The 18,007-nt window shown below is 36.3% G+C and overlaps 1 protein-coding gene across 1 annotated transcript in view; it reads right to left on the bottom strand.

Moving 5' to 3' along the window:
* LOC116169111 (metabotropic glutamate receptor 2-like) overlaps positions 1 to 18,007 on the bottom strand; it is a 53,269-nt gene that overhangs the window by 6,832 nt on the left and 28,430 nt on the right. Inside the window, exons 5-6 of the mRNA XM_031485139.1 lie at positions 17,651 to 17,955; positions 1,274 to 1,405 (exon numbers count right to left, since the gene is read on the bottom strand). Of these exons, the coding sequence (XP_031340999.1) occupies positions 1,274 to 1,405; positions 17,651 to 17,955 (437 nt within the window). The remainder of the gene's footprint in view (positions 1 to 1,273; positions 1,406 to 17,650; positions 17,956 to 18,007) is intronic.

Genomic DNA, 18,007 nt, shown 5'->3' with positions numbered 1-18,007 from the left:
AAAAAATTTATTCTTTGAAACGTCGACATTTGATGAAATTTTGACATGTCCAAAAAACGGTGATCGCAATAGCTACCCTATTTCATGCTAGGAAGCTAACCAGCAGTGTACCCCAGGAAATTCTGTTTTTCCTGTACTGGTGTGTGTGGATACCCCGCCAGTGTTTACTGCCGTATTTTATAATAGACGGGAATGCGATCTCCACAAAAACTATTATGAGTTGTGGTGGCTAAACGTTTTATGGGAAAAGCGTAGCTCTGAGGGGTTTGGTATACCTCCTAGCGTATACGCTGATTCCATTGCAATTTTCAAAAGAACTCCATCAGTGTACCCCCATCAAATTGTTTTTTTCCTCTAGCACTCGCATAATAACCTTTGGGAAACGGTAATGGAACCATCCGGGGGGTGGGGGTTGTACTCCATATCTCCCGGTACTGAGTTTTTTTGCCGTACTTCTTGTTAAAATGGGGTGTGGAATTGTACCAAAAAACTATTATGAGTTCTGAGTTCTATATACGGTGGTTGTATTGCCGTTTAACAAAAATAGCAATGTACCCCCAGGAAAGTCTCTCTTTCCTCTAGAACTCTCATGGTAACCAAAATTAATTCGTTTTTCGCACAACCTCTTATAGATTACCGAATACAACGTAACAGATGTAAAAGTGTCTGAAGAATCTCAAAATGCAAAAATATGCAGGGTTGGATAAACGATTACCCGCTATCCTGCAAATTAATTAGAATTAGATTACTGACGTAATTATGATTTGTGTCACTTGTCACTTCAGCATAGCCTTTTTTCTAAGGTAGGTTAATTACATTAATGCTTATGGACCAACTTCTTCAACATTATTCAAGAGGCAATCAAAAGAAACACAACAACGACGCCAACAGAACGCTTCGTCAATCGTCATTATGACTTTAGAAATACAAACTTGCAGATTGGACACAAAGTCCTACTATTTGTACTTTGATTTTTTAGTTTTATACATTTCCCTTGTTTGAGAAAACATGGAAACAACGCGTTTTCTTATTGAAATGAATCGCGAACGTCGTATTCGAGATTTTTCCAAATGTTTTGATTAAATTGCTTCTGTCTATATTATACTATATGTAGCCTCATGAATAAAACAAGCACACGGCTGCATTTTAATCAAATCAACTTTCTTTAATATTGCCTTCAAATTTGAGCTCGAAAATATTCTATTGAAAGTAAAATTGTAGACTTTAATATACCCACTTATTGTATGTAAATACGGAATACATTTATATTTACCTGACAGCCATTTCCTTGTCGAACGTTTTTGTAGGGTTGAAAGAGGACCAGGTAAACTTTTGGCGTGAAGAGGCACCCCAAAGCAACGGTTGCACTGATGTTCAGACACATGCACATGCTGACTATTTGAATCTGTAACAAAATGGTAGTCAGGCATAACGTAATTCATTTATCTCATTGAGTTAGTTAATGTAAATTACCATAAAAGGAATAATTAATCTCCAGCCATACGAGTTGAATGGCTGTGAATGAGAGAACTAATTTCAAATGCTATAATGAACTTAATGATATGGAGCAGTGGTGCATTTATAATAAAACCATAGCTTTTATTCATTAGAGATACAAAAAGACATTTAAAGTTTGAATTTCTAAACGTATTTTACCTTCGATAGAAGTTTAAACTACTAAGCGTATTTTCCTACTCTTCTTTTTTGGTATTACGATGGAAATTTTGTTTACAAATATGAAAGTTCAAAGTTATGTCAGAACTTTACTATGACAAAAAAGAGAACCAATTTACGAGACTTTGTGTACTTAATTATCATGAAAAGACGCAAGTGACTTTATTATCAACAAATTCTTTGAGTATTATAGACTACTGAAAGATACACACAAACGAGAATGAAGTACGGTATACGATTGTGGCAATTGTATAATGTATTATATTCATAAATATGGAATTTATTTTTTGCAGGCAGAGGTTTATTTTAATTTTGATCTGTCTTTTTTTTAGTTTAGTTCTTGGCTCGGCTTACAACGCGATATTAGTCTAGATCAGTTGTTCCCAAACTTATTTCCATGGCGCCCCCTTTCATAAAACTAAAATTGCCTTCACCCCTATCTCGATTATAAAATAAAAACTGCTGTTACTACAAACTTATTTAAACAAATTACAGAGGGTTAGGTTTTTCTTTCATTTTCATTATGGGGACTCTGAAATCGTAAGAGATACAAAGCAAAGTTGCAGAATTTTATGGTGATTAATTTTCCCCTTGAACGAGTCTTGGAGGTCTACAAATAGCGCAGTTATGCCTAAGAAACAACCGAAAATGTCATTTTCGAAAGTACGTCGGCGTCCAAGTTTCAAAGATATCAATAAATAATTGTAACAAAACCCCCTCAACAACGCCTTGCTCTCCCCCCCCCCCCCAATTTGGGAAACACTGGTCTAGATGAAAAAATACAGTAACGGTTCAGCTACCCTGTGATTACAAAGCGCAACAAAAACCTCAATTTCACGTATTTCAACGGTGTGGTATTTAGGGGAACTTTTCGAAAGAAAGGAATTCTCCTACTTGATGGTTCTGCCCGTTCGTTCGTCGGTCTGTACCTCGTTCGATGACAAAACAATTTATTTCTACGAGTACAAGGGTCAGGCTTCCGTCAAGAGGTTCCCTTATTATTGAAACAATAAGGTAAAGATATCTTCCGTTGTTTCAATATGAATTAGCTGCCATAAATGATTTAATTTATTTTAAAAGGGTTAAGTTGTAGAGCAGATGGTGTGGATGGGTGTGGATAGGCAATGCAATCCCGATCCCGAAATACCGGGACCCCGCAGCATTTTTGCAAGATTAATCCCGCACATAAATGGAGCGGGATCCCGCGGGATTTGCGGGACTGAGGAATTTGTCGACCAAGGGAACGACTCTGTTTACTTTGTTAATGAGACTGATAACGGCGAATTATTTTTTAAATAATTGTTAAACTTTTTTCGTTAAAAACGTACTATGATTTTTGAGGCACTTTAGAAGACTTTTTGTGCTTTACAGGTAAGGTTTTTTTGAGTTCTAAGTTAGGCCGAAGGTACTTTTTTGTTAAATATTGTTATAATTAGCGATTTATTTTAATACAGAAGTTAACCGCACAGAATTGCTTATTTGCCAATTTATTTAAAGTTTTGCGAGATCCCGCAAATACCGGGATCCCGCGGGATTAACATCTAACAATCCCGCAAATACCGGGATTGAGATTTTGCTGCGGGATTGCATTCCCTACTAGAAACCAATTTCAAAAGAAAATTCAAAGGGCTGTAACTTTTGAACTAGCAGCCCAATCTTGGAACTGTTTGAAATTATGGATTCTACAGGCCACATTCTATAAGAAAAATTTTTTTCCGGGTCGATCTGAGACAATTTTTTGAGGGCCTCAAAAAAAGGCAGTGTACAACCTTCCTTTTTTACCAAAAATCGACTGCACCAAAATTTCTCGGGAAACACTTTTTCTTATTAATTTTGGTGCGTAGAATCCAAAACAATTCGTACTTTTTCGATCAGACTTCTCAGTCAAAAGTTATAGACTAGAAACCAATTTCGAAAAAAAATTCAAAGGGCTGTAACTTTTGAACTAGTAGCCCAATCTTGGAACTGTTTGAAATTATGGATTCTACAGGCCACATTCTATAAGAAAAAATTTTTTCCGGGTCGATCTGAGACAATTTTTTTTTGAGGGCCTCAAAAAAAGGCAGTGTATAACCTTCCTTTTTTACCAAAAATCGACTGCACCAAAATTTCTCGGGAAAACACTTTTTCTTATTAATATTGGTGCGTAGAATCCAAAACAATTCGTACTTTTTCGATCAGACTTCTCAATAAAAAGTTATAGACTAGAAACTAGGGAATGCAATACCGGGATTGCGGGATCCCGAAATACCGGGATCCCGCAGCATTTTTGCGAGATTAATCCCGCACATAAATCGAGGGATTTGCGGGACTGAGGAATTTGTCGACCAAGGGGGCGACTCTGTTTACTTTGTTAATGAAACTGATAACGGCGAATTATTTTTTAAATAATTGTTAAACTTTTTTCGTTAAAAATGTACTATGATTTTTGAGGCACTTTAGAAAACTTTTTGTGCTTTACAGGTAAGGTTTTTTTGAGTTCTAAGTTAGGCCGAAGGTACTTTTTTGTTAAATATTGTGATAATTAGGGATTTATTTTAATACAGAAGTTAACCGCACAGAATTGCTTATTTGCCAATTTATTTAAAGTTTTGCGAGATCCTGCAAGTGTCTTCTGTATTTGTATTAGTTAATTTTTTGTCTAACTTGTATTTATGTGCCTTCCATTTCACAACATAACGTATGAATCGATCAGGAGCCCTTTTTAATTATAATATAAAAGCGCCTTTCTTTATCCATTAAAAATTTAAAAATCTCCACATCCGATAACAGAGTTTATGTGATTGAAGCATTGAATTAGTTATAGGTACAACTTATGGTATTGTGTCAGGTTTAATAGTTTTACAACACATGCGCGTTTCTAATTAAACAACTAAAACAGGAGATTTAATTTTCAAGTGCCACAGTTTTATGCGCGCATTAAATCCGTTTTATTAGCGTCGATGGATTAATTTTCCAGAACGAGATCATTAATTACGTTTTGTTAAGTTTTAACACTCAAAGTTTAGGTATCAATACTGAAATGTAAATCTATAACGTTTTAATCATTTTTGAGCATGAAAGGAAGTTACTGGAGACCGTTCGTAAATTAACCTTAAATAACGCTTTTTACTTTCGCTCGAAGAAAGTGCTTGAAAGGGTTTCGTTTTAAATCGAAGGGGTTGAACATTGTGCGTCAGTAATTGTTTTTAACTAGATAATGGGTTTACTAAAAGCTGCGGAATTTATTTGAGAATAACTTTCAAATCGTGAACGGAACGTAATGGTATGGCAGGTAGAAAATTTCATATTTACTTATCATTTATCATTGGAAAATCTGAAGCATAGATGATAAATTGTGTGTTACTTGAGATTCACTTGAATTCACCTTTCATGTTAACAATTTTCTCTATAAATGCCATATTTCTCGAAAAACTATTTACCTACGAAAGGAAAACGTTTTAACTCGACTGAATATGTTTAATGATAAATGACCAAGTTTCTGGAAACATATTTCGTTATATTTTAAATAAATAGGAACATATTCCAAATGTCCATTTGAGAGTGTAGATCTCTACGAGACCGTTGTTAGTGATACATAGGTACATAAATCATGGAAAGTACTCGAGGACCATTGCTCTTATCTATGCTCATTTGATTTGTAACACTTGAATACAGAAAAGAGACGCCCCAAGTTATTACTTTTCTAATAATAATAACAGCTTTTTCGTTCAAAATCCATTCCTAAATATAGTCCTGAGAACAGCTACGATTATACTGTACCGACAACAAAAATATCTGGTTGTGACCTCAAAATGAAAAAAAAAATGCTTCAAAAGGCAGTGCAGGTAGTATTAGGTGGTATGTTGAGTTGGGGGTCAAGATGATTTTCTCTATATTTACCATGTTTTAACAATTCTTACCCCATTTTGTCTCTTCACCTGGTATCTCTTAGCAGTTACCAGTTACCTATCAATGTTTTACCACCAAAAACAATACGCTATTTGTTGTCAAACTGGCAATGTTGTTTGAACAATACAATACACCCCGCCGAGCTTGACTACCTTGCACAAATGACTAATTTCCCCTTTGTTTGACCCTTAGGGACAATGACAATGTGCATCTCTCGAAATCGATAATCAATATCTTAGTGATCAATAAAAAGAAATTTGCCTCCACTCAACGATGACATAGGCGCAGATCCCAAGAATGGCTAATCCTAAACTTCGAGTAGGTAGGTCGTGGAGGAACATTTGTGTGCGAATTACAGTAAATTGCGGGACGAAGACAAATTTTTTAGCAGCCTTTTATTACGAGCGATAAAATATACGCGAAGGAGCATTTTCGAGTTGGGGAAGTAAATAAACGGGATCAAATAAACTCTGATAGACAAAGAATTTTTTTTCGGATCGCTAACAGTAATGGCAAGTTCCTAAAAGTTGAGTGACGTGCATTTTCCCCGCAACAAAGTCTAGCTAATAAACTGGGCAAAATTAATATCAACACAGCGGAAAATTGCTATTTTATTCCTTTGCATAATCACGATCTCGAGAATGCAGTTGGAATCCCGATTCATACGAACTTTCACTAAACTTTGCATTCATACGTGGAATATGTGGATTTTTCTAGTCCATAACGCAAATTTTTTCATTGCGAACTATAATTTTAGAAGGTGATCTTAGATGACGTATTAATCCATATTGTTTCATAATAACAATAACAACCGTGCCAATCAACGAAAATGCACTACTAATATGCTTTCTCTAACTTTGCGAATGTACTCGAAAACAACAGCTTGGTCCAGTAGTTCAAACGTTAATTAAATTATTCCTTTGATATGGCGTTCAAAGTACGGCTTCTAGAATTTACGAAAACAAACAAAAATTTATAATTCCTGATCAAAGCAATTGCGGCGTCTCGTTCCTACCCCATGGAGTAAATTACGCTTTGAAGTAGCTGCATAATTGCATTAAGACCACTTTGTTCAATAGAAAATCGTAAGAGATAAATAACCGACTACTAGGATAGTGTAAACAACATTCTCTTTACACTTGTTAGTCAATGCGGACATTATCTCCGCAGGGGCTTGCGGACCTTTGACGCTTTTATTTCCATACTGTTAACTAGTACATCAACGCGCCCGTTCATAGAAGTGTAATCCGTTGAAAATTGCGCAGGCAGCACAAAAATAATAGAGTAACATGAATACGACCTTAAACTAGGATATCCACTGTTGGATCACTTTTGATATTCAAATCAGACGGCCCTTTTTTATACCTTGATTATATATGTATAAGTTTTAAGTTGTTTTGCACTTTTCCGCATTGGAAAATATTCAAAGTCCTATCGAAAACAAGTTTCTACAAAAAGTTTTTAAATCTCAACGGTACGAACTAGAAGAGAGCCACTTTTGCAATTTTCTGGTCAAATATAAAACAAGAAAACAGAGCTTATTTGTCCACGCTTATTACATTAGACAGTGATCCCGATTCAGATCGTTCCTATGGTGGATTTTAAGCGGTGCATCCTATCCCGACACCGTCTTCCCGGCGACAGCTCATCCCGGCGCCCATTACTATTCCAGCTTCGGTCATCCCGGCGACTACCTATTCCGGCGACTATTGCTTTACCGACATCAACTATCCCGGCAATGCACACTTTTCTAACGACGTCTATCCAACCAATATTATTTATATATTTTTTTACATAATATACTTTAGAAGCGGTTGTCAAATTAGGTACCGAAAGAGAAGTTATTGTGTATTGGCGCATTGTAATTAATTCTTAGAAATATAGGAAAATGAAATATGTAAGGAAGCTCAAATAAGCAGTCTTGTTTACACAATTGTCATTGCTGCAAAGAACCCATTTTTAGGGAATTGGGTTTTACTCAGTTACCTACGCAGGTAGAAAACTTTACCTACCTATAAATGGCATAATTTGAATTTGATAATCTCTATTCAAATTGTATTATATATAGAAAAAAAAATCACAGTCTGTAAAATAACAAATAAGGAAACTTAACTCCGATGAATTGTATCAATATAATAAACATGAATTTGGTTGATATGTTTACGGCATCTTAAATGTTTTCCATCCCCTCGATCTCATAGTACAAATAGCCGGGATGTACAATGTACAATTGTACATTGTTGCTGGGATTGCCCATCGCCCGGATAATCGAAGCCGGGAAGTAAATGTTCGCCCAGATGGCTTGTCGCCGCGAAATCGGTGTCGAGGTGATCATCGCCGGGATGCGAATCGCCGGGATAGCCGTGGCCGGATTCTATGTACCCACCGTGCATAGCCAATTCACCCTTAATGGCTTGAATTCAATGTACACTCTGAATACCAAATGATGTGACCACATCACGTTTTCAATTTGAGATGTTTTATTTTTGACAGTCTTCAATGATATTACACATACTACTTTGACCCGGAAATTCGCTTGTATCTGTAGGCTGGCAGCAGACTGACTAGTTGAAGGTAGGCCGTTCTCGAATGACCTACTCCAAAGCCTGCTCCCCTTTAGAAGCTATATCCCCCTGGCGTACGGATAGACATCCCTTTGTTGGGCTCCGTGGTGGGTGGGTTCTAGAGGGGCGTTCCAGAATACTCCTCAACCTACGTTACAGGTCAGCAAGCCTCAACAACAATCGAAACCAGGGAAGCGTATCTCTGGCGCTGAGCAAATGAGGAGAAAGAAGGCCAAGCTGGCCCAAAAAGGTCAAACAGTGGTCACCTCCAAACCATTCACCTTCAGACACCCAACACTGGCCCAGAGGCAGGCTCCAAGAGCGAGCAAACGGGTAGGCGGAGGAAGAGGTCGGATGGCTCAACACCGACACAACTGCGGCGAAGAAGGGCAGGCCACAGCCCCAACCAAAGGCGGATGTCAGTAAGGGTGGAGCTAAAGGCAGCTCAAGGTAGCGATCGTCGATAATAATAACCTCTGGGTAGGCTAACGGCTAACCAAGCGAATATGGTACAAAATCATTTGGTCAAGGTTCTCGACCAGCATCTATTCGCCCTGAAAGGCGCTACAGCACCCACGTTCAAGGGGTGGAGGTACTCGGGCGAGATCCTAAGGATATAATGCGAGAACAACCATTTCCTTGAGTGGCTGAAGGAGGTGGTTGGCAACCTCCTAAAGGTAGTGGAGGAAGACTGCCTTCCTAGGCTCCGCAAGACTGCCATCTGGGTCTCGGGGGAACCTGAAGACCTGGTGCCGGTCAAGCGGCGCTTGGGGGTGCAGATTTCCTGGGACAGTGTAGGCAGCTGGTGTCCATTCCACACAGTCGAGAAGAATCAACTCCAAGGGAGGCTGATAGTTTTCGGCATTGAGGTAAAGGACCAGGCTAACTTAATCGCCAGGGGAAGAAGGCTCAGTTATAGGTTCCTCTCTGAGGCGAGGGTTAGTAACCCTGCTGAACCTAACGAGGTGGGAAGTACGTCAGTACATCCACCACAACAATACCAGCAGCTGCTACAGGGGAAACTGCAAGAAGCTGCGGAAGCATCACCACCCAGGCTGCCAAGGAACCCTATTGTCAATTAATTTGTCTCTCATTGTATTCCAACTAAAGGTCTACCTAAGGTGCCACGGCACCCACTTTGAGAACCACTGCTTTAGGCAGACGCCTCACTGTAAAGCAGGACATTGCCCTCATTCAAGAACACAAGGGTTTCTGGTGTTGAGGGCACACAAGGAGCCGTTTTTATTGATTATCGGAAAAACCTAGAACATGTATTTATGTCCCTAGACACCTTAAAGCTGCCACACTTGTGTGGCCGTGATATCACGACTATACAGTTAAGCTGTAACTTACAAAGTAAAGCTCAAGTAGTGATAGCATCAATATATCTTCCAGGAGATTCTGTCAACCTATTTCCCAGTAGTGAGATGGCATGATTGAGAGAAAGGTCTTCAAACGAATTTAGATTTTAAAGGCCTTTAAGTATTTCTAAGAGATTTCAAAGATCTGCAAAAGTTTTCCGAATACACGGAGGCCTTAATGACCATCATGAGTAGATCCAAGATTTTCCAATGGTTTAGAAAGCTTTAATTGGATTTTACAGTCTTTCAAAGCCCTTAAAAGTCCTTAATATCATTTAGGAGTGTTTAAGAAACTTTTATTGAGCGGGCAGCTTTACAAACTCGGGTTCGGTATCTGAGCTTTAAGCGCCTCTTAGTTAATTTAGATTTTAAAAGATTTTAAACGTCGACTGCAGTTTCCAATGTTCTATAAAGGTTTTCCTGGCTTTCAATGCTTTAATTGGTTTTTAGAATTCTTGAATGACCTTAAGAGTCATTATTTATCCTTAATACGTTACTTATTGAGCAGACAGGTTTAGACGTCCGTCATCGAAGGAAATCCGTCCACATATCATTAATTGTCACGTATATGCTTGTACAACGCAAAAGTCCACAGGGAAACACCCGACTCTCCCTTATACAAATTCACGAATTTACACAACTAATGCGGCACAAATCCTCTTTGGGAGGTTAGGTTTATACAGATTCCGTAATTTTTGTAATAAAACATTGAGGTCTTTGGCGTTCTGGATAAATCAAAGACAAATCGGCGAAATTTTGCTACGCGTCAATATGATAGTTTAATAAGGTTAAAATGTGCGTATATAATGTGTGCCATTTTCACTGCTTGCTTTTAGATTTCCAATTAAATGAAATTGTGAAAATCTGTAAATTATACACTCAATCATTCCGTTATGAACTCCGTTAAGGGAACAGAACATATTAAATTGAATTTCATTATTAAATATTTAAATGAAAATAAGTTTCGGAAGTTAAATTAAAAGAGAAAATTGGAATGACGAGTATACCAAAATAATTAACTTCATCATTGCCGTATACGTTCACAGTCCGGCATTTTTTAAATGTGACCCCTTAAACCATGTCATCTGCGTTTTGCTACAAAAATTTCCGATATGAAACATGTAAGGGATGAATTCATATTTGGGACGGAGATACCGTTCTACTACTGTTGATAAACAACCACTTCCGCTGTTACGAAAGCTTTGAGCTCGTATATGAAAATCTTTTAATATTCTCATTCATCATACTGGAATATTTCAAGGTACTCGAAGAATAAAGATGCGCGAAATCATCTTATAGCATCGTCGGCATGACTCTCAATCGGAAGTTTAATAATATTTCATTAGCCATTTAACGAGGCAAGGAAGGATAAAGAAATTGGTTTATTTCCGTGTTTTGGAAACTTTAGGCAAAAGTACTTGTAAATTAAATAATACGATCCCACCTGAAGTGTTTTAGATCCACTGAAGACGTAAAATTTAGAATGTCTACCTATTTACTATTGATCGAATCGGATGCGTTTTAAGTTCGCCGACTTTATTTGAGCAAGGTTCAAAGGAGAGTGCGTAATTTTGTTAACGTGGAACTTTTTGAAATATTCACGCATTAAACGTTATCACCGAATGTGTCAAAGGTTTAGTGCATTACAGGGATCAATCAATAGTACCTACTCTTAACGAGTCGAACACTGAAAGAAAACGAGTAAATCGAATGTGCAATTACACTTTACTGTTTTCCTCAGTATTCGCGTCAATACACTTTCCCCCTGCCCCTTGACCTAAATCTTTCAGCAGCTGAATTACCAACATGTGTTTTGCAAATGAATGCCTGTTTTTCAAATAATGACAACTTAATTTGTTTTTAATTTTTTGCGAACAGCTTATTATTTGGCACCAAAAACAAACGGCAGGAAAAATGTGAGAAAGCGGTACGGAACGGAACAAAACGGGAAGGCGCTGATAACTTGTCCATTCCTTCCCCACCACGTACATAGGTAAATGCATCCCTTATTTTCCTTTGTAATTACTCAAATTAGTAGGGTAATTGTTTTGTATTACTTGTTTGCCGATTTTTTAGGGTGTTTGCTTTATAAATTTGAATTTGCACGATGTTTGTAAAATAAGTTAAAAGTTGAGGAAAGAGCCGTATCCAGGGGTGGGTAGCTTTGTTTATTTGTTGCATGTACGGAGAAGTTTCAATGAGAATTTCGTTTCAATGACGTTTATAGTTATAGACAATTCCTGTAGCTTAATTAATTTTTCATCCTGTTTTGATTCCAAGAGTTAAATTGTGTATAGGAGGCTACAGAGTGCAGGTGGACTATGGAATATCCGCATCCGCAATATCCATATATACACTGCGATTCTGTTTCCCAGATCGATTGTTATGCAATGACCGATTCTTTAAGGGTTTTTCTTCACGACCCAACCTTCTATTCGCTCCCCACTGTATAGCCTTGAGATAATGGTTGTTATATCTATAGTTGGTACAGTTTTTCTATTCTCCTTTTTTATGTGCATATTGTTTTGCATCCTCGTTTGCGAGAGCCCTATTTTAAAGTAGGAATTTTGTCATTTTGGTCCAGGGCGAAACGTAATTGAAAATTACTTCAAAAGATCACAACATACTGTACTTGAAAACAAAGTTTACTTGCTTTAGTTTAGCAATCCACTTTTTGATAAATTATTATACTAAATACCACTATTACCACTCGGCTTGTCCAAACCAACACAAAACTAACAATTTACCGGGTTTGTGAACGCACGTAAAACTATTAGAATAGCCATAGAGACATAGAGCCTCCGTGGGCCAATCTAGAATGACTTAAAACTTTATATAATATTATAGCTCAATGAAAAGAAGTGAATTTAATTTACTGAAACAGTTTACAAACAAGCAGTAGAAAACACATAAGTTAAAAGAAATCTAACCTCTGATAAATATTTAACGAGAAACTTTTAGAAAATGTTCTTGTAAATTAAATTGTGAATAGGATAAATATTAAATAAATTCCAGTAGGGGAGTGTTTGTGTCCCCGAATTGAGTGTATCGTTGTTTTGTGGTAACCTATTAACAATTGTTTAGAATCCCCTATCGTTACATTTCACAAATAGGCGTGCTTTTTTATGAAAGCGTTAACCTTTCATCGTTTTCGGTAAGAGGCTTTATTATATCGAAGAAGATGTTAGCAAATACGTAGGTACTTTTATAAAAAAGCTATACCAAATTCTTTAGAGTAAAAAGTAACAAAACCACTTCCTGTTAAAGTGAAATCCCTACACAAAAGAAACTTTTCCGAAAGTCTCCTCGGTTGAGTTTATGTGGGGTTTAAATTAAATGTTTACAAATTAGTCTCGTTCTTTAAATGCCCGAGAGAGAGTTGTTATGAATACTTACATATTATTTTCCCCTCTAAACTAAACAATCTTGGCTTCCTTACAAAGGAAATAAGAAGGAAACATGAGTAATGGGGAGTAATTTTATGATTATAACAACATTTGAGGAACCCTTTATCGTTTAGTAAAATGAAGTTAGTGGACTTTCAGGGATTTATCACAAATGACTAAATAACAAATTGCAGCTTACGGTAAGTATAGGGGGTTAATCTAGACGTCGAAACGCAAAGGGGTTTTTAACAAAGTTTTAATTAGTATGTTCTGGCAGTACGTACCTACACCATAGTCATCAACATATTTAATGACTTTACGACCAAAGTTACATAAAGGAGTAAATTTAAGATTAATTCCACTTCGTGAGCATTAATCTTATTTAATTGAGTAAAAAAAAAAGGATTTATAATGAATAAATTTTATTCAATTGTTTTGTCCTGAACTTTCTGAGACATTTAATTTAAATTTCAATACTTGCTCGTTAACATCATTTTTACTTCTAGCGCCGTCGGTACACGTTATTATTTTATTTGGTACGGCAGGTAATTTTTTTATAATTATTCTTTCTTATAAAAATCTAAATGAAGTTAATAAACAATTAGCACAATTGTTATTAATTTATATACCTTTGCAAGTTCATTTATTGAAGTGCTGGAAAAATTCGTCGTTGATCGTTTTTATATGCGCGTGATTAGGTTAAGTGGGCGCGGTCTATTGTTAAAACATTAAAGATGACCACTTTAAGCTATTAGCGTCATTTTGGGGGTGGGTTTATTGACATAGTAGTGACGGCATGGAGAGGGTGTGTTTTTCGGGAACTAAGCGGGTTCATTCAATTCCCGTTAGAACCAAAGTCCCTGTGTCACTAGTTTGTGAACCAATTTTCTATTTCAAATTGTTACCATCTGTTTCCTCGCTCATGTGTTGACATGAACAAAGAACTCTCGTTGAATTGGTTCACAAAACCAGTGACGCAGAGCTCTTTTTTCATAAAATCAACTGTAACTAATCGAAATTGGGAAAAAATCGCGTATTTTCCCAATATTTGAGGTTAGGACCGAATTTTGAAAACGATTTTCATTGGTCTCTTTGGATGTTATTTGGCTACTTTTTCATAAAGAAAAAGTCATATCATTCCGTTTGATAGTTTTGCTTTTTTTAGAATTTTGGGTCATGGTGTCAAAACTAGCCCCCTGGCGGAGAAGGATTCAACTAAATTGACTATATTTTGGTCGATTTTTATTGCCCAATGAATGCTATTTTCAACGATACGAAATTTGCTAAAATCGGAGTTTTTTTACGAAAATGATAACTGGTTCTCTTTAAAAAGGTGAAAAAAATTTTTTAGTTTATTATTCGAAAATTAAAAAAAATGCAATTTTAAAATTTAAGATGGCAGTTACGCCCTCTGGTGGTCCCAGTCCAATCACAGTTAGTTAAAATTACTTAGTGTTACAATCTTGGTTGTAACACAACGTTTTAAGTTCAAGTACTAACGGCGCGTACCGACTAAAATTAAATTGTAGATGCTACTAACTCAAAAGAGATTCTGGGGAATAGGGCCCGTTTTTTTATATTTTCTAACGGAATTTGTCACCCCACAAATTTGAAATACCACAAAGATATGTGATCTATGCAATCTCACTCGATCTAGGACACCCCGTATATTAAATTTCATAATCGATTCTGATAATGACCATTAAAATGTATGATTTATAGTTAATCCTTTACTGTCTTAAGCAAAACAATAAATTCGTCAATGGAGCAGAATTTTAAGCGTCAAAACTTTGAGTGTCATCAATTTACGGTTGACATGTTTCTGTAACAAACGGAATGGAAGTGTGCCATATGTTTTTCGGAAGTATAAACTCTTACGAAACTAAATTGCGAATGCTTTCTACTTTACCAGATAAATAAATACCCACGGTATTCCCATCTGCAAAAAGGACGTAACTTTGTGTTAATAATGGCCCCATTTAGCGAACAGTTTGCTGAAAAGCTACACTCGACAGTAAGATTTATTTCTAAACACCTTGTTTAATATCTTTGCATGCATACGCTTTGACTCGAACGTAATAAAGCTTATGCTTATTATGACTTAAAGGTGGTCAATTTAATTGTTTTTTAGCCCCCGCAATTCGTAGAGATTAAGAATATTTTCCTAACGCCATTAATTTTAACTGGAGTATCCAATAGGAGCTGAAATTTACTAGGAAATAATTCAAAGCACACAGGGGAAATGTAAAATAAATTTTCCTCTAACAACAGGTAAAAGAAAATAATTTATATATTAGTGGGACTTTCCCAGTTGCCTTTGTACTCTGATAATAGTTCATTGTTCTCTTCAGAACACGCGAAAAATTACAATTAAGTCATGCACTTGTCAGTAATCCAAAAAGTTTGTATGCGTGTAGCATTTTGATAATAGATGTGTACGTTCAAACAACGTAAAATTGAGGTTTATACTGCGCTTGCAATTTAAAATTTAAATCTCTGTCGCATCATTAATCTCCCGATTGAAAATCCAGAGGAACACAAAAATAATTTGTACGGTTATTGGATTTTTCAGAGCCCTCGTTTTTGTGTGCCATATTGATAACTGATAAGATTAAAGTTGTTAAATTACCTGCATTTTTAGTGAATCAAAATCATCACTTTTCGAGGTGGCATATAAGCATTGAAATTACATTAAAGATATTGGATTTCTTACGTTAAGCATTTGGCAGAACCTTTATTGCAACGTACTTCTAGAAAACAATGAAAGCAACGATGAAAAATATGCCGTAGTCAGAAAATCTGCCATAAAAAAAATTTACAGATTTCGCAATCCATCGGAGACATTGGAATGGCAACTGTACAACGTCATATGTAAAACAGAATTCAATTATTCAATCGGAATATCGGAACGTCACTCTTCTAAATAGTCTAGTTTTCATAGACGCAATTATCGCAATTTTTATCAGTTATTTCGTGCGAACTTATTTAGATCCAACGTCGACTTCACTTTACATTTTTTATATTCATAACCGGATTAAGATTCCTTTGAATTCTGATCAAGAAATTCTAAATCGTGGCCACTCTTTCCCTAGTCCTATTTCTTTATCCATCAAAACTAAACTAAACTAAATCGAAACTCAAAATAAAGAATTTGATAAAGATAACTAATTCCAATTGGGTTTGTAGGTAATAATTTCTTACGCAATAACATTGAGGCTTCAATTACTCAAGATGCACAGCTCGGTAACCTTTTTAAAGACTCACAAACGTCGGGTGGGTACCGACAAAGGGACAAAGGGAATGTGGTAGCCCCTGACAATAGCTCACTGATGATGGAGTCAAAACTTCAAACGCGAATTGCGAGTGAATGGAACGTTGGCTGGTATCGACAAAGGGAATGTGGTATTTTTCGACAAGATCTTATTGATGCTAGCCACACAAATATGCGCTGAAGTCCCTGGAATCTTACACGAGGACTATGATAATTTTTTTAAAGGATTCACTTCACGGTATCCCAACAAACTGAATGCCTAAACGTTCGGCACTCGAATACTACAAACCGTCATTATCACTTAATAAGAACCAATAATTCAATTTACGTTAACTAAACAAAAGCAGAATTTTGACGCGACAAACGGTCAATAACAAAATAATCGTAACTTTAAATAACTCGTTAAACTAACGAATGGTTCTTCGGAACAACAAAAGTAACGTCGATGACATCAGAGATATTGGTGTCGTAGTTATATCAAATGCCATGTCATTCAAATTCTGCATAATATCCAAGGCGTTGATGTAAGTCGAAATACTCAACTAGATAATAGCCAAATAGAATGAATGTTCATTGGTTATTACGCAAATCTATACACTTAAGCACTTGTAAAATATAGCCGCTAAAAGCGTTTCATTGAAGCAATAGTAGTAAATACAAGGAAAACTTCACAGAAGTAGGCACAAGTGTCGCGTAAAAGTATGGTGCGTTATTCTTTACACGTAACGATCGAAGCAAGAATCTTGTGCAGGTAGTGGTTTTCGCAGTATGCACGCAGAAAAAATTAAGGAAAATAAAGAGAGGGAAAAATACATTCGGGTGACCTCTAGCGGCAAAATAACGAACTATGAAATAATAACTCCAACAAAACAAATTTAAAAGTGTCGAAATGGAATAAAAAATTTGAAACAGCATTACAATATTTTGACATTCGTGAAAGTTTTGACGTTAGCAGCATGTTGTTATTGTATTGCTACATTTACTTGTAATTTTTTGTAGGAGGGAATTAGTTTCGAAAGCTCCGAAAGATAACTTGAAATTTTATGGACTACACAAAGTATTCATTGCAAGTTACCCTATTCCTTTAACCTTTATAAAGTAAATTAGTTTGAAAATCGATAATAAAATGGTGTTCTATATAAGAATTGCGACAATTGAATGTAGGGTGGTTTCGTTTCGAATTCCGATTTGCATAAATGGTTAAGAATTTTCAAGGAATTATATCGGGAATGTTATTATGTGTTAGGTGGATCTACTGAGAAGTTTTGCTTTACATTAGCAGGATTTTTCTGGATTATAGTCAACATTAAAAAAAGGGCTTTCCTCAACAAATTTGCGCGATCCAGCGTATACAGTGTTTGGAATATAAATGAATTACCATGAAAATATGTATGTTATGATTTTACGCTACCTACCTATTGTACAAATAATAACCGTATTTTGTGAAAGCCGTTTGAAACGAGAAAATTATATTTAATGCTCGAGTAAGTCCAAAGCACTTACCGTGTAATCATTATTTGTTCCAAAGTAGATGGGTAGAAATGCAAGCCAAACGATGCAAGTCGAGTACATCGTAAATCCAATATACTTGGCCTCGTTGAAATTCTCTGGAATTTTTCTTGTTTTAAAAGCATACCAAGTGCACATTATTATTAAAATCATGTTATAAACCAAAGACATGACCAGCGAAAACGTTGACACCCTGCAGGTCAAGACGGCCGTAAGTGGATACGGATAAATTTCTCGAATATCAGGCCGTTCGATAACCAACCACACTATTCCTCCAATCAGTTGTATGGATACGATTCCTGTAACGAAATTACAAATGAGTACTTGCGAATATATCCACAGTGCAACCGT

This window comes from Photinus pyralis, unplaced genomic scaffold, assembly GCF_008802855.1.
Source record: "Photinus pyralis isolate 1611_PpyrPB1 unplaced genomic scaffold, Ppyr1.3 Ppyr1.4_LG4, whole genome shotgun sequence".
Classification (NCBI taxonomy): domain Eukaryota; kingdom Metazoa; phylum Arthropoda; class Insecta; order Coleoptera; family Lampyridae; genus Photinus; species Photinus pyralis.
Note: the sequence above shows the minus strand (reverse complement) of the source record. Positions and strands in the feature narration are given on the sequence as shown.